At 37.1% G+C, this 23349-nt stretch overlaps 1 protein-coding gene across 2 annotated transcripts in view; it reads right to left on the minus strand.

Annotated features, from left to right (window-relative positions):
* Nucleotides 1-669: 669 nt before the first annotated feature.
* The window catches only part of CA8 (carbonic anhydrase 8), a 91728-nt gene continuing 69048 nt past the window's right edge, over nt 670-23349 (minus strand). Inside the window, exons 8-9 of one of the 2 annotated variants that reach the window (XM_006923987.1) lie at nt 19108-19279; nt 670-1094 (exon numbers count right to left, since the gene is read on the minus strand). In XM_006923987.1, coding sequence (XP_006924049.1) covers nt 19145-19279 — 135 coding nt within the window. In that variant the 3' untranslated portion in view covers nt 670-1094; nt 19108-19144. Of the gene's footprint in view, nt 1095-19107; nt 19280-23349 lie in introns of those variants that run through there. The other variant, XM_025041198.1, reaches the window with a different exon arrangement.

Consider the following 23349-nt stretch of genomic DNA (forward strand, 5'->3'; position numbering starts at 1 on the left):
AATCTCTCATCACATGCTTATTCCACATGTATTATTTCTATTTCTAACTTAGATATTTTGCATCACAGAATACCCCCAAAACGGGACTATGTTATTGAAGTTATTAGTTTGACAACAATAATTATAACAACAAACATTTATTAAGTACTTGCTTTGTGCCAGGCACTCTACTGTTTTACATAATTTATCTCATTGTGTCACATCTAACTGTATCTAAGCATATGCTTTGTCAGTAGCACTTAAAAATAATTAAGATAAAGATAATGTTGGTCATCTTGGAAAGAAACATCTCAATATATCGAAGATGTGAAATTCATAGAATAAAATATTCTGAAGTCGAAAAATGTACAACACTAAATTGTTATAGGATACTATTAAATTCATGTTTCTACTATGGAAAAAAATGCTTTCTTTTTGTCCTATTTATTTCCTATATGTTTCTCAAATTCCTAGAAACCACAGCTTCTAATATAGCAAATAAATATAATTAGATTCATATATTCAAATAAATCCTTTTACTAAGAAAGCAATATATAAAGGGAGTGTTAGGTTCTTGCATTAACTCCCAAATTATTTTCCATAATAACAAACCAATTGTGGTATGAGGGCTGAAAAATAATGAGATATGATTTTTACTAATCCTTTATGTTCCGCTTTGAAGCCGCACATTGTTCTTGATCAAAACTCTTATTTTATTATCAAGACTTACATTATTCTCTGAAGGAGTGAATTTTCTGTTGGAGACAGGAAATGAAGGACTGTTAATGCATTTTTCTGCCTCAATATTAATACACGATATATATTCATAATAACTCCAAAACTAGTTTCATTTCTTCTACACATAAACAATAAACAGTATGTGCAAAAATATGAACCCCAGCAGCAGTGATGTGGCTATATAATATGGGGTTTCTTTTGAATGTACAGCCATTTGTAATATTTCATTCGAGCATGTGTACAGGGAACTACCACAGATGTCCATCAAAGCTGGATTAGATGAAGACAAACAATGCAGGCTTTGAGCATAAAACGAAGCTGCAGTTCAAAAGTTTCCGATTCTCATCCAAGGGCACTATAGGACCACTGTCTTCCTCCTTTATGCAAAAAGAATGAGTCAATTATATTACTGACATTCTTCCACAGCAGACTGAAAAGTCTTTTTACAGTCGAACAAATGACAGTGAAAACTAAAAACTGCGTAAGAAAATGTGGAAATTTCAAAAATATCTTTATGCTCAAGTTTGTCATCTCTGCAAATTTTCCACAAAGTCTGCCATAATTTTATGGCTATGACAGCATCTATTAATGAAAAATTGCATAGAAACAAATATTTTCAAATAAAATAAATACATTAATGTTTGAATTGTTTCTAAACAAAAATTTACATATCGTGTTTAATAATAAAATTAAGCTTTCAGTTATTGTTGTTAATTTCATGTGTAATAATCTCAAGTGGTAACTGTTTGAGCACAAAGATCACTTCCTCTTAGTCCCCAAATAACTTCACAATTCTATTAAATAAGTGAATAAATAATAAATAGTGGATAATGTATGAAACAATAGTACTTTTTGAGATCATGAATTTTCCACTTAGGAAAATGACACCAGCTTTTAGTTTAATAACATCCCACTTCTGTCGCGAGTTGGGAGTGGTGAAACTTACACATACAGTTGCTAAATGTAAACTAGTGCAATCTTTTGGACAATAAACATCCATTAAAATTTAGAATGCATATACTTTTTGACCGGGAATTACACTGCCAGGAGCTTATCATAGAGATATAACCAACCAACCAGACAAGGATTTCATGTGCAAGGATATTCACTGGAAACAAAAACTGGAAACAAACCAAATGACTTCCTTCCTTAATAATTATGATACAATGGAGTATACTTTAAAATGGTCCATATATGTTATGTGTGTGGATGTGCCTGTGTGTGTATATATATATATATATATAAACATGTCTGCACATGTATGCATATGTACATATAAATATATATAAGCTCTGGAACAATTTATTAGAAAATATTTATAATGCTGGGATATATATTTCCAAACTACATTTCAAATAAGGTAGTGAGTCATGACCAAATCCTTTAGATTATGCCTCAAAGCTATAATTTCAAAGGTAAAATATTTTTAATGTATGTATTTGACAATTTTAACCCATGTGATGAGAACCCAGCCATTCCGAGTTGCTGTCTAGGATTTTTGCAGTATGAAAACCCATCTCACACTGGAGGCAGGACATTTAGGTAAGGACTCAAGCTGAGGATTCCCACCACCAGTTTCGGCCTTGCTTTCCCAGGGCACCTTTTAAAATGACCACTCAGAGTTGAGCCCATGAAAATTTAGGGACCGCTGCCCCAGCCACCTTATAAGTAATAGGTGTTTATTATCCTGCTCTATACTCCCACTCACTCGGGACCTGGGACGGAAAACTGCCTTTCCCAAGGCTCACTGCACCCCCATCCTGGGATCGGTAAGCAATTACCCACAGGACACCGTGTTTCCACTGTGTAAAGGTACTGAAACTGTGCCTTCAATTCCCCAAAGTGCGAACTCAGATGCCATGGGCAGGACCTGTAGACCCCGTGTGGGTGGCCTGTGCCTTCTCATTCAGAAGGTCATTCTGCATATTCTTACCTAAACACAACCCAAGAAATTTTAAATCAAAGTGACTGACGTGAAACTGACTGATGATCAAAATTGTAAAGCCACTGCATTTCAGAGCTCAAAGGAGCCTAAAGGTCACGAAGTATGGATTTTCTGCAAAAGAAATATAACCTAAAATGTGTTCCATATAACTCTAGAAGTCAATTAGAAATATAACCTAAAATGTGTTCCATATAACTCTAGAAGTCAATTAGAAAAACAAATCCATGTTCAAAAAATCTGTAAAAACTCTGGTTGAATATAATAAAATATGGTTCTTTCATACAAAACCACCTCGGAGTCTGTAATATGCTAATATGCATTGTAAATCTCCAAAACAAGACTATTATATTCAGGATCCTCCAAATTTATGTGGACAGTCACCCTTGACTTAACAAACACCTCAATGGCCCAGAGCTCTGCAGAACAAATATATTCAGGAAAATCTAGCCTAGAGGCAAATATTCCAAGTTTATGAAAGTAATAAAATTTAAGAATATATCCAATTATGCTAAAAATTAAGCTACCATGGTCCAAAACATCAATTAAACCAAATATAGGTAAGAAAATATGCAATCACTCTAATCACACAAGGTCAAATCTTAATCCAAAGGATTTCAACAATGAATATATATCCACGTGGCAACAGAGGCACGTGCTCATTGCTCTCGCTTTCGTTTTTAAAGTTCTAAGGGTCTGACTTAAAGGTTTTTCAATAAATGCCAAATGAATTCTAATTTACCTGAGTGTGGACTCTGCTGGTATATTTAGGTACTCATTCTGCTAAAATCTCCCACAGAAGAAACTAAAAATAATATCCTATGCTTATTGAGCTTTTGTCAATTTTTTTTTCCAAAGAAAATATCACCTCCCAATGCCAACGCACTCCGAGGATGATCTTTATTTTAGCTCCCTCAAAAGATGAACACTTGATCTTGTTCACGGCAGATACCAGATTACCTGGGAAATATTTCAATTGATCCCAATATGGGGTACGAATTCGGAATCAGGGAGCCTCAAGTTCACATCCCAGCTCTGTCGTCAACTTGCTGTAAGAATTTAGGCAATCTACGTGTCCCTTCTAAGCCTCAGAAGGCTTAACAGTACCTATTTCAGAGGTTTTGTGTGAGAATGTAATATGACAACAGATATGACAACAGTGCCTCCCAGGCATATAACTGAACCACTAGGGACAATTTCACTCACTGCTGAAAACTGACCTACAGTACTGTATGGCCTAATATTTTCCATAGCGAATGTCTGAAATTGACCTTTCAGCATTTCAGAGAAAGCTTTCAAGGGATGGAATCACACTCAATCTCATCTGCGCTGTGCTCCCCAGGTCCGACACAATATCTGGCCCAAAGCAAACACTCCAAGAAAGTGCGTGTGTGTGTGTGTGTGTGTGTTTACACATACATTAAAAAGTGTAACAAAATGACAGTAGCAGTTGCTCCTATTTGCAGACTTTTTTATTTGCATCAAAATTAAATATGCACATACTTCAAAGGGTTAAATAGTTCTAAAAGGTTAGTTACAAAAACTATCAGTCCACTGTCCCATATGACACCAATTTCTTCCTCTTCAAGTCTTTCAGCCGATTATTGTATTAACATCATAGAGCTAAGTAGTGTGATTGTTTTGCTCCTTTTCAATTTTCTGTTTTAGTATTGTCTGTCACTTTTCCTATAGAGAATGAAGATGTGAACCTCCTTCCTCCTGTCAGCCCCTACACACACACACAGAGCCTTCCCTTCACCCCATTTTCCCAAAATGGCTACACAGTAATTTTGGTTGGATCAATATTCAGCTTCAATTTTTGTGATGGTGTAAATATTATTCAGAGCTGAACTACATGCATTAATATTGCAATTTAACAAACGTCTTTTTGTTTTCTCTGGAGTGAATTACCTTGGGTTTTTCCCACCTTAGCTTTCTATGCACTCAAGTCAAAACTACCAATTGCCTGACTTTCCTCTCAAGAATTTAAGACATATCATGCAGTCTATAATTTCATCTTCCTAAACAAAACTCTTCTAGAACCTTCTCTTCTGCTCACATCTGGACTGACACCCTGTGTGCTACACTCCTACTTCACCATCCTTCTGGCAATCTTCTTTGCCTTTGTCCTTTGTCAGATCTCCTGTTTCCTGAATCCCACATCTGTTTTCTTGGCTTACTCCATTTTGGTGAAGCATATCTTCCAGCAGTTTCCTGGGAAGTAAATTTCCAATGACTTTTATGTCTGAAATGACTTTGAAAAGTCATTTCAAATTATTCAAAGTTTGACTAGGTAAGGAATGATGGGTGGGTTGTAATTTTCCCCCAGAATTCTGAAGGTCATGCTTCACAGACTTTTAGCTTCCGGTGTTGCTGTTGAGAAGTCTCATACTCAAATTCAAAACTCTTTGTTTTATTCTCCCCATAATTTTCCCTCAGTGTTAAGAAATTTCACAATGATAGTGTCTTATTATAGGTGTACTTTGATTTACCGTGCTGGAAATTTAGTGGGTCCTTACGATTTATAAATTACGTCCATGAGTTCTGAGAAAATGTTTTGAATGGTTTTGTCGCTGGTTCCTCTCCTCCATGTCCTCTGTCCTCTCTACTTTTCTATTTGGATAATGAAGCTCCTAAACTGGTCCTCTAATTTTCTTATTTTATTCTCTCCTGGTTTTGCTCTACTTTCCTGACAAATTTCTTCAATCCTGACTTCTGATTCTGCTATAAAATTCTTCACTTCCGCTTTCGTGTTTTGAATTTCCAAAGGCTCTTTTTTTCAGATTCCCTTTCTTAATAGCATCCTATGTCATGGGTGCGATTTCTTTCCTAACCTCTCTGAAGATGTGAATGATTACTTTTTTGAAGTTTTTCCCTTCCTAAGTACTTCTTTCTTATCCTTTGCATTCTTCTGTTTGTTTTGGACTCTTACATGTTATAGATTTTCTTCAAATATCCTTAATAGCTCATACCTGAGAAAGGGAACAACCACTACAAGAAAACTGGAGTGAAAGCTCCACACACACTAGGGGTGCTTATCTGTTGTATCCTCACCACAGTATAAGCCAGCTGGGCTATTTCAGTAGAGAAGTCACTAGGTGTCAGATTCTCCAGAAAGATCCTTCCAGCCACCTGTCTAAGTAGGGGCCTTTCTGTCAATATATTGGAGGCCAAGTCCTCTTTTCAGTGACGTACACTGATCCTCGGTTGTGCCTGTGTCCCTAATAGAAAGACTCTCTTTATCATGTCTGAAGGGTATCCCCAGGCCTCTACAAAAGACTGGGAAAGGATTTGGGGATGTAACTGTTTCTAAAACTTCTTTTAACCTAAACAGATGATTTAGCCTCCTTTTACTCTAACTTCTAGAGATATCTGTTGCCACCAATTCCTGGGACTTTGATTCTGTCACGTAAACAGGCTCGTTGTTCACATCTGCGAAATCCATTACCACACAACCATCTGCTTCCAGCTTCCAATATACGGTTGCTGTTGTCTCCTCTTTTGTTTTCTCTATCCTTGTAGGTTTGTGCACTTAAAAAAAAAAATCTCTTTCCTGTTATTTTACTGCAATTTGTGGTGGAAACAAAATTGATTGCCTATGTTTAACAGATTATCATTATTTGATTTTAAAAAGTTCCTTTTTACATATTTGTGTATTTTCTAAAGTTTCTACAATATTACTTAGTAATCAGAATATAAATATTTTGGTGAAAGAGTCGAAAGAAATAACACTTTGAATATACAAAGGTAATCAGACTGAGTTTCTCCCCTTTGAGACTTCCTCCATATACTCATTTATCTACACATAAATAATAAGAAAGCTTAACTATAAAAGGAAATGTTCTATCATACAATGATCATTGTTTGTAATGAGACCTTGAAGTATGGCCATATCCTAAGAAGTCTTCTAAATTATCAGCTATTTCAATATAATTATAACAGATGCCGTCTTTCATGTGACTATTTCTGAACCTTAAATTATCTTCTATGAAGAGACCCTAGGGAATGAGTGCAAATCAAATCACTATTGGAGAATTTCCTGAAAAGCTATCAAAAATTTAAAAAGCACATGTGTGCACACGTCCTAAGTCTCAGAGGCTGCTGCAGGTCACAGGGCTGACCTAAGTTCCAGCAAGTCTGGCTTAGCTCACTGATGACCTACTAAAGTGTCCTTCATTAAGCACAAAAACTCAATGTAAAATCTCCAAAATAAGACTCTTTTAAGAAATAGCAGTATGCTCGACATGAGGACACTCCCTCTCAGAATGGTCTCTTTCTCCCGTACGCAGGCAGAGCCCTCTCTGTCAGGGAGGCTGCCATGTGCTGCTTTGGCTCGGAGTTAGTTGTGTGCACTAGGCTGTAAGCTCCTTCAGGGGCGAGTCTCTGTCGGACTCTGCTTATATTTTCACACAGCCCCTTGAACACTAACATACACAAAACAGAAGGTTAAAAATAAATGTCCCTCCATGACAAGCAAGGGCATATAACTACCTTCATTTTCAACATACCCACTGGAAACAGTATGAGGTCATGAGGGAGGAAAATAAAGACAGAAAGAAAGAAGTCAAGAGTGTCGAATGCTCTTGAAGATTCAAAGGAAAGAGAGCGGGGAAAATGTCACTGGATTTAGAAGTAAAAAATCCAAGCATATCGGAAATAAGAAAGGGGTACCAGACATCACCGTTAATTATTTAACATTATTCTGAAAGTACTAGATGATACGATAAAATAATAAATATTAAAATTAGAAAAGAGAAGATAAAATTATCATTATTTACATATGTGATCATGGCCTATTTAGAAAACTCAAAACAATCGGCTAAAATATTACTGGAAACTATACGAAAGATTAGTAAGAAAGCCAGGACAGACTTATGGAACTCTTTTTTTCAATGAAATAATATTAATCAATATAAATATATAATGGAAAATGACACCATTTTCCATTATATATTTAAATAACAATATCAGCAATTGCTCACATTTATGGAGTGCTAGCCCTCTGCTAAGTACCGCACTGTGCATTTTACAATGTTCCGTTTACTCCTCACGACATCTCTAAGGGGTACGACTCTTAGTTATCTCCATTTCCCACAGGAGGAAACTGAGGCTGAAAGAATATCAATAATTTGCCCAAGCTGTGGAGCAGCAAGTGGAAGTGCCATGTTCCCCATCAAGCCACACCCCAGCTCCAGAGCCCGAACACACAACCTGGAGTAAATTTAATGAGAAGAGAGAACTATACAACACAGAAAGAACATAAAAACAAAACAAAACAAACAAACAAAAAAAACACCTTTAACAAGCATAGACCTATGCATTGATCTATGCATTGTTCCTTGACAGAAAGGTTCAATATTGTAAAGATATCAATTCTCCTCAAATTACTCGATACATTCAATGCAATCCAAATGAAAAATTCTAGCAAGATTACTTTTTCTTTCTTTTTCTTCCCCCCTCACTCTCTTTTTCTCATCTCTTTCTTTTATTCTTTACTTCACTCTTTCTGATAAAATGATCCTAGAGTTTATCTGGGAGAATTAAACATATGAAAACAGCCAGGAAAATTCTGCCAGAGATTAGTAAGAGATCTTGTCCTACCGAATACTGAAAGATACACTCTTGTCACCAACATTGTGATCAATGCTGATGAACAGACAGATCAATGGATGAGGACAGGGAATTCAGGAATAAAACCATGTATTCGCAGTAAACACTCAATATAACAGAACAGAGTCATGTTTAATCAGACTGCAAAAGATAAAAAATTGAAAATACTCAGTGTTGGTAAAGGTAAATAGAAATAAATGTGCCGTTGGGTATATCGTTAGTGGAAGCATAAACTGACGTAACTCTTGGAGAGAGCAATTTGCATTGAAATAAATGCATAAGTTAACCACTGTAGTGTTGATTATAGCAAAATATCGGAGATGACCTAAATGTACAATGATAAAGGAATAGCTCAATAAATTTTGGTACATACTTAAAGGCAATTTACATACAATCATTTAAAAGTATGCCATATATCCAATGACATGAAAAGATATATTATCAAGCAGATAGAAAAATAGCCTGAATAATATAGTCCCATAAGGAATATTATATGTCTACTTATCCATATGAGATATATGCATAAAGAGAGATCGAAATGACAAAATAATGTAAAAGGTTACATTTATTGAATACTTACACTGTGGACCAAAAACATGTTATTAAACAGTTTGATTACATTAGCTCATCATAGCTTCATAACCGCCCTAAAAGGCACACACTATTATGGCCTTTTTAGTTATGAAGAGACTTAGAGATATCAGTAACTTTTTCAAGGTCACACGACTAATTAGTGGTGGAGTCAGAGTGCAACCTGAGCCATCTCCTACTGTGCCACAGGGTGTCCGTGTTCGCCAGAACACCCCAGTGCCGGTGACAGCTGTCACTGAGAGGAGGGTTTGAGAGACATTCGCTTTCTCTTCCTTTTGTTCTGTATTGTTTGAATTTTCTGCCATGTACATGTATTATATTTGGAGACATGGGAACGAAGAGAAAAAGAGAAAGAAATCAAAGGTGATTCTTGCCACGGCAATTTCAACAGGTAAACGGAGATAAACACATTTCAAAAAAGTGAGGAGTAAAAAAGAGAGAGAGATGAAAAGCATACAGAGAAATTGATTTAAAAATGGCAAAAACGCCTTCTCTAAAATATTTAATTAATGGTGGAAGTGTAAATTAGCATAACCCTTTATAGAGGGTATTTTAGCAATATGTTACCAAAAACAAAAACATGCACATCCTTTCCCCCAGAAATCTCATTCCCAGTAACTTACCTAAAGGAGGTAAGGAGGCAAAGTATACAAGGACTTCAAAATTTTCTGCCCTTTGTCATTTGAAATGTGGCATAGTGAAAAGAGCTCAGGGTTTGCCATTAGACCTCCCTAGGTCTGAATCCTTGCTTTGCACTTTATTGGCCATGACCTGGAGCAAGTTACTCAACCCCTCTTAGCCTCAGTTTTTTTATCTTTAAAATGAAAATAAAAATACATGCCTTACAGAATTGTTGTGAGGATTAAATGAGATAAAATTCAGCAGAATGTCTGAAATGTAAAAAAAGCATTTGCTTTTTACCTTCCCATCATTCACTAATATGTGTAACTCAGAATGAATGTATAAACTTTAATCGAAACTCTGGGATAAATCATATAGCTTGGTCATTTTTACATTACTCTGCATCCAAGTATCATAAAACATTAAACTTAGCTTTTAAAGTTATTCAGTAGTAAACCTATGTTATGATACTTTGACACTTTCTCAATCTCATTTAGCACTAAGCTAATTAACAAAACTGTTTTATACACTACGGTGAGTCACATTTTTCTTCCTTCTTCCCTAATCCCTGGTGTGTTGTAAGGGTGATTGAGTATCTAATTACTTCTTAATTGAATGCACATATTATACATTTTTCACTAGCTCAAGTTTAATGCTTTTAGTCCAGAAAATCAAAGTCAATGAAATTAAGTTGAATTGGGATTTGAGCAACTACTATAATGAGAGAAGGTTTGTATTATGTCTAATTATAAGTAAATGTGGATTTTAGCATTATTTCCTATGGAAATATTTCAGATATAGGAATGTGCCATAAATGGCTAACTTGTATGATTAACAACATTGTTATTCTTATTTACAATCTTTTATTCCTCATTATAGTGATTTTATTGCTGGGACCCACTAAATATAATCATTCTTTAAGGAAAAGATATTAAAGAACCGTTGGTTGTCTCCATATTAGATCAGAATGAACATTCATATCTGTGAAAAATTACAATTTTCTCTGCAGCATAAAGGTTATAGGACTTCTCACAGGCTGCAAAAACATAAGAATAAAAACATAAATCTTGGAATACTTGGAATATAACCAGTCACATTAATCAAAAATACTTATTTACAGCAAACCATAAAAATATTACTATCCAAACGGCATTCCAATTTAGTTAATACTTTACAGACAGTATTTCATCAGGTTTTTTTTTCCTTTTTCCATTAGACAGGAGTAAAAAAAAAAACTCTGAAGTAGACATTCTCAGACAACAAGGATTTGTTTGCTTGTTTGTTTCTAGTTCTGGGGAGCAACCATCTGGGCTAATTTAGTTGAAGACCTCTTCAGGCAGAAGACTAGATTAAATAATTTTCTGAGATTCAATTGAATTCCGTGCTTCTGTGCTGTCCCTGAAAATATTTTCTGCAGACAAGGCCTAAAGGCCTTTACGAGTTTCTAACCACTAAAAGTACAATAAGAATTCAGAAATTTTGAAGAGGTTTAAAGAAGCACTGTAATAGAAAACAGACCCATCCAAAAGCAATGTGGTTTTATTTTTTTTTAACAATTCACTCATTTTTTGAGATTGTGTTACCTAGTAGCAATCTTCCCCTTGATTAGGGGAACCTCCGTATTATCTAACAAACATTTCAGATTTTGTCCAAAATATTGGGCACTGTCTAGATTATTGTAGCTTCGTATGTCAACAAAACCAGTTTTAATTAATTTTGTTTAATTAAAACTCAAGTAGTCAAAAAAATAAAGCAAAAAAATAAAGCAAACCTATTGCTAACACAGAAGCATATCTAAGACCTATACAGTTAAATGAGCAAAAATTTTGTATGGCATATTTTTACTTAAAATATTTTAAAATACATTGTTTCTCACCCTTGTGAGGGTCATGTCAGTATCTACTTTTGCTCTTTTATGGTTTCTTCTCTAATTTCTCCTTTCCTTCTTCAAGAGATGGCTTCCACCTCTAATAAAGAGGGCTGGGTGAGTTCCTGCACATTGTCACATCCTCATGCCATTTCATTTCCATGCTGAGAGTTCAGATTTCCTAGGTTTTGCTATCTGTAAGCAATTTGTTATGTATAATCCTCAGGACCATAACTATTACATAATAAAATGAAAATATTAAAAAGAAGGTAACTCAGGGACCTTCATCATTTGTTTCTGTATTTCCTTGTAAATGCTAACACCAAGCTACATATCAGGAGATCTAAGGTAGATAAATTCCAAATTTACAAAGCCCATTTTCAAAAGGCTCTGCACCTTAATAGCTGAGATATTTAAATCAGATGCCAAGACATGGAAACAACCAAAATGTCCTTTGATAGATGACTGGACAAAGAAGATGTGGTACATATATACAATGGAATATTACTCAGCCATCGGAAAATATACTGCCATTTGTGATAACACAGGTGGACCTTGAGATTATCATGCTAAGTGAAATAGATAATCTCAGGTGGACCTTGAGATTATCATGCTAAGTGAAATAAGTCAGACAGAAAAAGTTGAAAACCATATAATTTCACTCATATGTGGGGTATAAAACTAAAAGCAACAAGCAAGGCAACCCATAGACACAGACAACAGTTTAGTGGTTACAGAGGGGAAGAGGGGAGGTGGGACACAGAAAAGGGCAAAGGGGTCAAATACATGGTGACAGAAGGAGATCCGACTTCAGGTGGCGAACATAAAATGCAATATACAGATGTTGAATTGTACACTTGAAACTTATATAATTTTATTACCCAACGTCACTCCAATAAACTTAATAATAAAAAAATAAAATAAAAATAAATCAGATGCCAATACTACTACCTATATGGATGGCAATGACAAACTACGATACCACCACCGGTCCCCATGGCAGATGGTGCCAATGAGTTATGTACTGTGCTCAGATGTGGATTTGGAATCCTTGACACTCTCGCACCAATCTCTCAGAGCTGACACACGCGTTTGAGTGCTCTCTGTCATCCATGTCTTTTTTTTTTTTTTTTTTATAAATCTTCAATTGGCAGTGAGGATGCTCTTGCAACAGTCTAGGTGAGAGATGATGCTAAATTTATGGGTTGTGATGATGGAGATGGAGACACATAGATGGATTTAGGAGCCACCACAAGGCAAAGCTGAAGAACTGGAGGATAAATGGAACGTGAGCTGAGGTGAGGAAGAGAGGTGTCGAGTCTGACTTGGGTTACTAAGAAGACTGGAAGAGATCCAGGTCTGTGAAGGAAGATCGAAAATATGGTCTTGTACATATTGAGTTTGAGATGCCTTTGACACATCCAAAAGAAAACTCATCAAGACAATCGCGCATTCCGTTCTAGAACTTAATATAGAGAGCTGGTCTAGGAGTATACACGAGTGAGTCTTGTGCACTTAGTGGTAACAGAAGCTGCGGGGGCTCATGAGTCACCGACCGAGAGAGTCGGCCCCACAGGCCGAGCCGCGAGGACTCCAACATATATATATAACTCATGAGGTTATCTTAATAAGATTTAAAGTGGAAAAATAAAGCTAAAAAATGAACTTGAGGAAATTACCCAAAATGGTCATTCGTGAGGTAAAAGGCGTAATGGAACATGTTTAGAAGAGATAACCTGGTCTCAGTGACTTTCTTATGGAAAATATATCCTTTAGTTTAAAATCATGAAATCAACTGTATTTAAGGTATCGGAATAAATTAATGTTCAACATACATTTTGGCCCATGACTGCGAAACATTCTCTTTGCTTCTGCCCAAACACAATTTTGTTTGAATTCTTAGGAGAGAAAAAAGTCTAAATCATTTAGGAATGTTTATCTACGATAAATAATTAACATTTCTAAAACATAAAAAGGGGAAAAAAGGACAAATATGGAAGCAGGGATTACTCTCCTTGTTTAGTAATCTTGAAGAAATGCGTAGACAGCTTTAGTACTTTTCATTCTTGGGTTATTAACAACTTTTATATATCACATAATCAAAACATTATAGATAGGATAGTACCCTTGGTATTGTGGCCTCTTCCTGAAATTATTTTGAAATTCTTTAGGAAATTCATTCCGTTTTCAAAAATTATCTGTGATACGGTAAATAGAAAACAGCCATATCCATCGAGCTTTCATTTCTCACCCTGACGCTGTGCATCATGTTATTAGTGTGAGGAGAGTTCAGGTCCTGTGGACTGAAAATATGGCGCTGAGCTTCCCATTTATCCTGTGAGGATAATAGCGGTTACCTACTTGGTCATTCCAGGTTGACATTCTCCCTTTCCCCACAGAGCCTCTACTGTGCTATAATGCCTCATCCTTTTCTACCTGATAACTCTTAGGTTGTAACAGAAAACTGATATGGGGTTGATGCTAGCTATACCTTCATTAAAGCTAAGAAGACAACATTATTAATTGAAATAGCATACGTGGGGAAGAGTTTAACACAGTCAAGGTTGATTTCAAAAACCCAGAAAGAAAAACGAGAGCAAGTTTTACATAAGAAGCATTCAGAGATGCTTGCTTAATGAGCCCTCTTCTTTCTTCTATGTTTTTTTCGGCGGGGGGGGGGGGGGGTGCAGTGTTCTAATCTATTTGAGGCATACTTATATTTTCCCATTTTAAGGGGAAAGAATGAAAACTATTTAAAGAACTTTGTGGCATTGCTTTTTTTTATTTACAGAAAGTAAATAATTATAATTAATTATAGTACAGTAAAAGTGTGCAGTTTAACAATACTCGAGTCACAGAGGAAACAGGCAGGCAGGTCTTTGAACGGTCGAAATAACCTTTTAAAAATGGGCTAGCACTTAATGAAACAAATAGGTAAATAGTAATTTTATTGATAAAGTAGTACCAATATTATGATACCAAGAGCAACAAGTAAACTGGACCTAATGCTTGATCTTATTTTTTGTTCGTTGTTATCAAGATTTGGTTCTCTACATCATGTAAAAAATTCAGTGGGTAAAGGATCATTTAATATCAATTGGCTCACAGAAGTATGAACGAGCACCGCACCTGGGTGAGTTATATGCTAATTCTCTATACAAGTGCAAAATCAGAGTTCATACTTCTTAAATAGTAATATAAGAAGTCACAGATTATTCATGGGAATAATAAGTCTTGGTTATCAAAGCCCTCCAGATGTCTAGAGATGTCATGCAAAAAAATGTCATTTTAAGTCCAAAAAGTAAAGTTATTTTAGTAAAACATAGCTAAAATAAATCTAAATTATTTTAAACATTTTTTAGAGAACTACCAGGAAAAAAAGTTTTTTTCTTTTCAGTTCCAAGAGCTTAAATGAAACATTCATGCATTAAATTCAAAGTCTGACTGTCAAATCATTTCACTTTAATAAAAATTTGAATTACCTGCCTTAGGGCATTATTAAATATCAAATAAAAAGCATACATCCATAAGTCTGATTTCCCAATATAATTTTTATGTAGAACTATAACTAGATTTGTATAACATATTTCAAGATAAAAGGATCAAAAATGTATTCATAAAAGGATGAAGTCAGAATTGGAGTTGACTTTGAAAGAATTCCTGTACCATTCTTAGGAATTTTTTAGAAAAATGGCCCCCTTTAAGTAATCTCAGACTTCAAGATAAGGACACAAATCCATCCTCCTTTTTAAAATACCTAAATTGTAACTGATTTAAGACCAAAAATTACAAATTATCTTCCTATAATTTAATGAATATAAAGTATCCAAAATATACATAATCTTTTCATTAACATTAAACTCTCTGCTTCAGGGGTGTGTGTGTGGGGGGGTGTGGGTGTGTGTGTGTGTGTGTGTGTGTGTGTGTGTGTGTGTGTGTGTGTGTGTGTGTGTGTGTGTGTGTAAGAGAGAAAAATAGTGATGGTTATTTAGATATTTAGAGAGGACCAGATATGGATTAAAAATTCAAGGTAATAATCTCATTTCATCAGTCCCTTAAGGCTACTGATGCTCACAAGACTATAGAGAGTACACAAAACCTAGACTGGAGAAATTCATAAATTCATGTTCACCAAACCTCATCGCACCTCACTTTCTGCCCCTCTTACTGGGTCGCTCCTGTAAGCCCACCTTTCCATCCTTCACTCTGCTCCAATCCCCCACCCCCAGCTGCTACCCCATTCTTCCTTATAATAAAAGCAGGTCATGGGATCACAAAGTCTAGAAATCAACACTTCTCCCTTCCAACTACAGCACATAAAGTGTCCATTCTCTTAACATAAGTCAGTCTCTGAACCTGCTGAGGATTTCATCCCCTTTCAACTTTTCAGAGGCTTCACGGTAGGACTCGCCCCTCTGAGAAGCAGCATTTTTGGCCCCTCCTATCTACTGGCTCATTCCCCCAAGTATACAGAAAAGATCTAGTATTTTTTTTTTTAAAGTCTCATTCTCACGACAAAAAAGAAATGACATATCTGTGACCTGATAGAAGTGTTAGCTAATGCTACAGTGGGAATCATATTGCAGTATATAAATGTATCAAATCGACACCTTTATTCACCTTAAATGTACACAATGTTAAATGTCAATTATATGTAAATTTTTTTAAAGTCTCCTTCTATCTCATGTCCTCCCTGTTGCTGCTGCCTCTACTCCCCTCCCAACCCAGTTAATCAAGAGCTGCCACCACATGGCGTCCCGACTGCTCCTTTCACGGTCTCTTTGTCCAGCGGCCACGTGCACCCCCCATTGTCATGCCACCCTGACCACCAGTGTGGGGACACGCTCTGACCTCTGTCATGTAGTTTTTAAGAAAAAAGGCTCTGCCAGTCAGGCTGCCTGGGTCCACCTTCCCGTTCTGCTGCACAGTGACTGTATGACTTTGGGCAAGTGACCTAATTTCTCTGCGCTCTGGTTAACGCACCTGTAAAGACTCACATAAGACTTTATGAACCCTCAATGAGGTAATCCTTAAGTAGTATCAGAGCATTTTATATGGATATATCTATAGAAAACCTCTATGCCAATGACTCCCATGTCCAGTGATCTCTACTCCAAAAGTCCAGCCACCTTCACGACGGGTCCACTGTTTGTGACTGACGGGTGTCTCTCATTCAGCGTGCTCCAACTCAGCTCTCTCATCTTTCCATCCCGAACGGCTTTCCATTCCTCCTCCAGCTTTCCTGCTGCCACTCAATGGCACCCTATCCCCATAGTTTCCAAAGTCCCAAACCCCAGAATTGATCTCTGAGGTGTCCATCTTCTTCCGCCCTTATCCAGTTCATCACTAGCTATCACTTTCGAGGTTGTCTCCCACACCTCCCCATCTCCACTGTTGCAATTCCAGGACCAGAGCTGCCCTGTCTTTCACCTCAGCTATGCAGCAGACCTCTAAGATAGCCCCCGACTCCTGCCCTGGCCCACGACAATCTAATGTTTTCATCTTCTAGCCCCCGTGATCTGTCGAAAACATACATGCAATCAGGCCACTCCCCTGAGTGAAAGTCTTTATGAGTTCTCAGTGCATCGACGACAAAATAAAGATGCTTTAACGTGACTGACAAGGGCCTTGCCTGACACTCCCCTCTGATTTCTATCCCCTGGACTCACAGGATCTTCTTTCTGGTATCTCAACGCATCAAATTCCTACCTCCTCCCCAGGGAGTGGCCTCTCAGGACCCTTGTAAAGACATTCCCTCTCCTGGAAATCTTCGCTACACTTCTTTGTTCTTCTCATTCGTGGAGTTTATTATGATTTGTCATTGCATATTGTTTTTCCACTGTCAGGCTCGTCACCTCAGACTCTATTTCATGAGGGCAGAAACACATCTGGTCTTCTCACCTCTGTATACCCAGAACTGATCACATAGTAGGTGCTCAATAATGATTTCTGATTACGACTTTTTTAGCTCATCTAATCTAAGGCTTAGCTTAAAGCACTCTTGGCTTTTCTTCATTGTTACCATATAAAAATTACTGAAAGTTTCTTCTCATCCCTATCAAAGGCAACTTTGCCTGGCCCTCATCATCTCCAAAATTAGAAAGAAGAAATGAACCATACTGGCTAATGAGGAAACTGAGAATGAATGAATGAATGAAACTGGCTGGCCGATATAGGACATGTATAATTAGTTCTAAGGCAGCAGTCCCCAACCTTTTTGGCACCAGGACCGGTGCTCCTATGAGAATCTAATGCCTAATGATCTGTGGGGGAGCTGAGGCGGTGATGCTAGCGCTGGGGAGCGGATGCAAATACAGATGAAGCCTCACTGGCTCACCTGCCACTCGCCTCCTGCTGTGCAGCTCTGCTCCTAACAGGCCATAGACCAGTCCTGGGGACCCCTGTTCTAAGGAACTTCTAATTTACCTAAACACATTTAAGATACAAACTGTTACATGTCATGATGGATTCAAAGTAAAATAAACACGTTTCGACCCTTATGAAGCTTGAAATCTAACAGAAAAAATAATACACATATCACTAAATGGAAGAAAGAATGTGAAATGAGAGGTATGATTTAAAGGGAAATTCATGCTGAAAGAAGTATTTGAGTTGGGCCTGTAGAGCAGCTAGGATTTCAACAGGCAAATGTCGGACGGGGAGAACTGTGTGAGTAAAGCACAATCACAGAGGAAAGAAGACAATTTGGCTGGAGTTCTGGGTACACGATGTATAGTAATAATAGAGAGACAAGAAAAATGGATTGGGAAACACATGGACAAAATGATCACATTTTAAAATTCCTGTGTTCACTGTCTAGCTCATGAGAGAGTAAGTTCCTTCAGGCCAGAGACTGCTTTTCATCTGTGACTCCCCGGTCCATTGTATGACTCACCTAGTATCTGAGCACATGCTCCCAACAGGCCATAAACAGTCAAAGCTCTGTCCTGCTTACCTAAAAAATTATTCCAATGGACACTTCTCTCTTACGGAAGCAGTGGACATGCCATGCACACTGGCCTATGTATGTACCCTCAGGTGATTTGCAAGGTAAAGAAATAATCCAGTGAGTGTATAGTCATTTATGTATATTTTATCTTTTCCATATTTGCAATGTTTTATTTTGTTAGCTCCTTAAGAGTAAGGAATACATACATTAAATAAATTCAACATATTAAAATGTATAGATGATGTTTCAATCCATAAAGAGATATACTATATTCAGATCATTAATAAGTGCTTCTTGATCTATCAGATAAAGCACTTCCATAGGACAAGTATTTTTATTCGTGCCAGATCTGCCTACACCTATCTCGATAAACAAGGCAATCAAATCTGCATTAGACAATGAGGGTCAGCGCTGAGGGTCACAGACCCCCGAGTCCCTTCCTTTATGTTCCTCAGTCATCAGGAGGTGACTGCTGCAGTTTCAAGGGTGCAACACAGGAAAGTATTACAGGGGTGCGAGCATCTCACTGCTTCTCCGTCTTAGTGTCCCCTTCCTTACGATATTAAAGCAAAACTTGGAAGGAAAGGCTGTTCTCATGAGAAAATAGGATTGCAGAATTTTTTTTAACATTGCATGAAATTTTAGAAAACCACCTGACCTGTAATGAATGGGGCTTAAGAATATGTCATAATCTTAAATTTCAAAATAAAGTGCGCTCATTGCTAAATCATCGGCATCATCATGAGAATAACTCTGACATGACAGGTTTACATAACTGTGTGTCCATTTCCTTACTTAATCTGCACGTACCCAAATGAAGGTGGCGGACTTGTCCTGTTCTCTCTGGCTACTGAAATGCAGCTCTGATGACTCTGTCACTAAGTGGCTGAGTGGGTCTAAAATTGTCTCCTAAAATCCCATCACAGCCTTCCACAAGTTCTGCCCCCTTAACATGTGTCCTCAGCCTTCGAAATTCTTCGATCTGAAAATAAAAGCAGGAAAAAAATAAATTAATCATTTACCAGACATTAACAAAGATTGGAGTTTCATAAATAACTTAAAATATGCATACATTATCACAATTATAAAAAGAAAAAACTAAACTTCAAAAAGAGGAAAACGGGCTTAATTCTTCCAGACCTAAGGCATTAGACACAACTCTTGCACTAGAAATGAAGACAACGGAAGTAGAGGTATCAAGGTCAACCCAACAGCCATAGACACCTGCTGGGCTTATTAATGCAAGAATGAGATAGGCTTTTCTCAAAAATCTTTTCTGCTGGCCTGTAGGATAGTAAGAATGATCGAATGCATGTCCCTATAGGCTTCCCAGGCGTATCTTTGAGTTCTGTTTTTGCTGTACATTAACAAAGAGTAGATGTTAGATTAGATGGAGGTTTCCTTCGTCAAAAGACTCTGCTGTTCTTCTAGACCTGTGGAGAACACAGGTCCAAAGAATACCTCAGATTTTCCAAAAGTTGAAGCCCAGCTCCCTCCCTTAGCAATGTCAATTTTCAAGTTCATCTCTCTTTCTCAGGTGGCCTCTCCAGGTCCTGTGGTTTCCCATTACCTGTGAACAGGTTCCCACAGTCCCCAGGGACCTTTCCCATCAGCTGCACTGCAGTTTCTGTCACTGGCTAGGTCTGTACTTCCTAAGAACCTGTAGCCTGCCAGACACCACCCTCTGAGAAGTATTTAAGCAAAAAAGCAAATATGGAGGATGGTTTTCCAGGCTCATCCCCATCTATTAGTTGATTTACCTATAGGGCTCATTGTCTGTTATTTCATTTAAATGCCATATAGTCACATAACAAAGACATTCTTCATTCCTTACACAAAAGTAGAAGCTGAGACCAGAAAGTTTCCAAACTAGGCCTGACAATTCCAGTCCACCTGCTTTTTCCCAAGGTCCACAGCCACCTCTTAAGAAATTCCAGTCCAATCAACAGAGCCTATATCCTGCATATATCCCAGGATGTTGAGCAAATATGATTTGATCAGCATCAATCCACCAAAAGTTCACCATCTGTCTATTAGAGGGTTATATCTACACAGGTCCTTCATACAGCACAGCGATAGAACTCCGCCATTCATAAAGTGAAAGAAATTGAAGATCAACTAATTTAGGGTTCTTTCTAATAAAAGTCTAGAAACCCCTACAGATTTTAGGGGGCCCAAGAAACCCCTGAATAATACACAAAATTTTTCATGCGCATATTTCAGGGAAAAGGTTCCCTGACTCCAAAAGAGTTGCATCTCACAAGATTCAAATTCGATCCACTCATATGCATGTTAGGAAAAGGAGCTGGGGAAAAATTAAATGGCTTGTTAGATTAGAACTCAGATTAGAAATCTGACTTCTAATTTTATTTTCCCATAAATTCAAATACTCTTTGATTTCCTTACTACACAGAATAAGTTTGATCCAACTACAAGTGTCCTGTTTTTTTAAGTAATTCCTACATGCTATGTTTATACAGAAGTGCCAAGCAGATAAGCAATTAGCTATTTAACCTACATATGGTTTTGCACTAGAGTTCATTAGGGTCTTAGCGTGGGAACACAGGTAGCACATATAGCTTCCTGCATCTGGAAAGTTCCCAGAGCCAAGGCTGCATGAGAATCCCCTGTAATTATTTGTGGAATGTATTTTTACTTAGTTTTCCCTAAGTACAGAGTGGAAAGGAATCTGATCAGAGGATCTTATGCTTTTTCAAAAGAAGAATATGAAAATGATGGCAGTGAGTTCTGCATCAAAAAAACAATTCTCATCCTAGCTCTGCCACCTACAACCCAAACGACCAAATTACTTCACCTCTTTAAGTCTCAGTTTCCACATATATACAACGAAGATGAAATAATAGTATTTGCAAAGAAGAAGTTAGAAGTAAATAAGGAAATTCATGAAAATCATTCAACATAGTTCTAAGCATATAGGAAGTATCTGATAAGATAGGAGCACAACTTCTTTTGAAGCCAAACCTTTAGCATTTCGAATTAATATTTAACTACAACTTTATATGCAAAAAGTAGACAGGAAATAATAAACCAATTGATTGGAAAATAGAAAGTCATGTCTCTTTGTATTCACTTCACATGTGATTACATAATAACAGCTGCAACCAGGATCTATAAACCTTGGACAGGGTCACCAATGTGGACTAGAACATGACCTATTTTTTAAAAAATACTCTGTTTTTATTGACTTTGAAACTGTTTTAAAGCTAGATTAATTTTTTACTTACGTATTCTGAACTAAAGATAAATCATTCGGGCTCCAGGCCTCAGCCTAAAGCACCTTCTGTGAAAACAGCTTCTAGAAGAGATGATCTGAACCCACAGCGAGCCAGTCTCAAATCACTTCATTCTTAGAGAGCATTATTTCAGAAGAAATGTTTTTCTCTGATCATAGCAACACTTTTAAGACTTTAAACACCAACAGAGATCAAGGGAAAAACATGTCTTTCTGAAATGCCAATTTTTCTGAAGTAACCCCACCCCCACCCCCCACCAAACCCTTTAGTCACTTCAACTGGTGTCAAGTGCACATTGCGTTATCCCACACTGAAACGAGAGAGAGTGAGAAGGGAACAGAATAATACCTTAAATGGCTTGTTAGATTAGAACTCAGATTAGAAATCTGACTTCTAATTTTATTTTCCCATAAATTCAAATACTCTTTGATTTCCTTACTATACAGAATAAGTTTGATCCAACTACAAGTGTCCTGTTTTTTTAAGTAATTCCTACATGCAACCTGGGTTGCACTCCAATTAGTCTAAATAAGACATTTATACCACTTTCACTGACTCCTGAACCAGATTATTCACTCGAAATTCAGCTTTAAAACTGTTTTCTTTATGAGTGCATCTAAGGGGCTAACGTCCAGGGCTTGAGGTTTGGCACTAGTAATTTTTAAGAGTTCCCAACTTTCTACGCACATCCTCTAACTGACTTATTTTGCCTTATATCTTATGTGCCATTATGTTCAAAGAGAAAAATAACACATGAAAGCTGGTGTTCTCGTCTTATTTTCTTTCATCATCAGGCAGTGGTGATACAGGAATTGGAGTAATATGATTTGTTATGGTAGCAAACTATGCTTAAACAGTCCAGTCCACATATACATATACGTATATATCGTGAGATTTTATATGTGTATGTCTACCTTTCGAGTACTGCAGCCTGTCCTTTTTGCTTGTCCCATTTTCTTCTACCCCATTTGTCTAACTCTCTTTCTAAAACATCTCTTCCTTTCTACCCACCAAACCCTTTAGTCACTTCAACTGGTGTCAAGTGCACATTGCGTTATCCCACACTGAAACGAGAGAGAGTGAGAAGGGAACAGAATAATACCTCGGGATAAAAGTCTCCACCAAAACTCAACTGTCGGGGCAATACAGAGACTATCGTTATCACGTATATCAAAATCAGCATGTGTGATGTTGGTTTTTAACGCTGCTCTACTTAAATATGGTATTTGTTTTTAACCAATTTAAAAGCGATGGATTCAGAGACAAATCTTCATCTTCCAAAGTTACTACGGTTGAACAGCCACTGTTCTCTCTGGACCTGCGTTGCACTCCAATTAGTCTAAATAAGACACTTACACCACTTTCACTGACTCCTGAACCAGATTTTCACTCAAAATTCAGCTTTAAAACTGCTTTCTTTATGAGTGCATCTAAAGGGCTAACATCCAGGGTTTGAGGTTTGGCACTAGTAATTTTTAGGAGTTCCCAACTTTCTACGCACATCCTCTAACTGACTTATTTTGCCTTATATCTTATGTGCTATTATGTTCAAAGAGAAAAATAACACATGAAAGCTGGTGTTCTCGTCTTATTTTCTTTCATCATCAGGCAGTGGTGATACAGGAATTGGAGTAATATGATTTGTTATGGTAGCAAACTATGCTTAAACAGTCCAGTCCACATATACATATACGTATATATCGTGAGATTTTATATGTGTATATCTACCTTTCAAGTACTGCAGCCTGTCCTTTTTGCTTGTCCCATTTTCTTCTACCCCATTTGTCTAACTCTCTTT

The sequence above is a fragment of the Pteropus alecto genome, unplaced genomic scaffold, assembly GCF_000325575.1.
Source record: "Pteropus alecto unplaced genomic scaffold, ASM32557v1 scaffold87, whole genome shotgun sequence".
Lineage (NCBI taxonomy): Eukaryota > Metazoa > Chordata > Mammalia > Chiroptera > Pteropodidae > Pteropus > Pteropus alecto.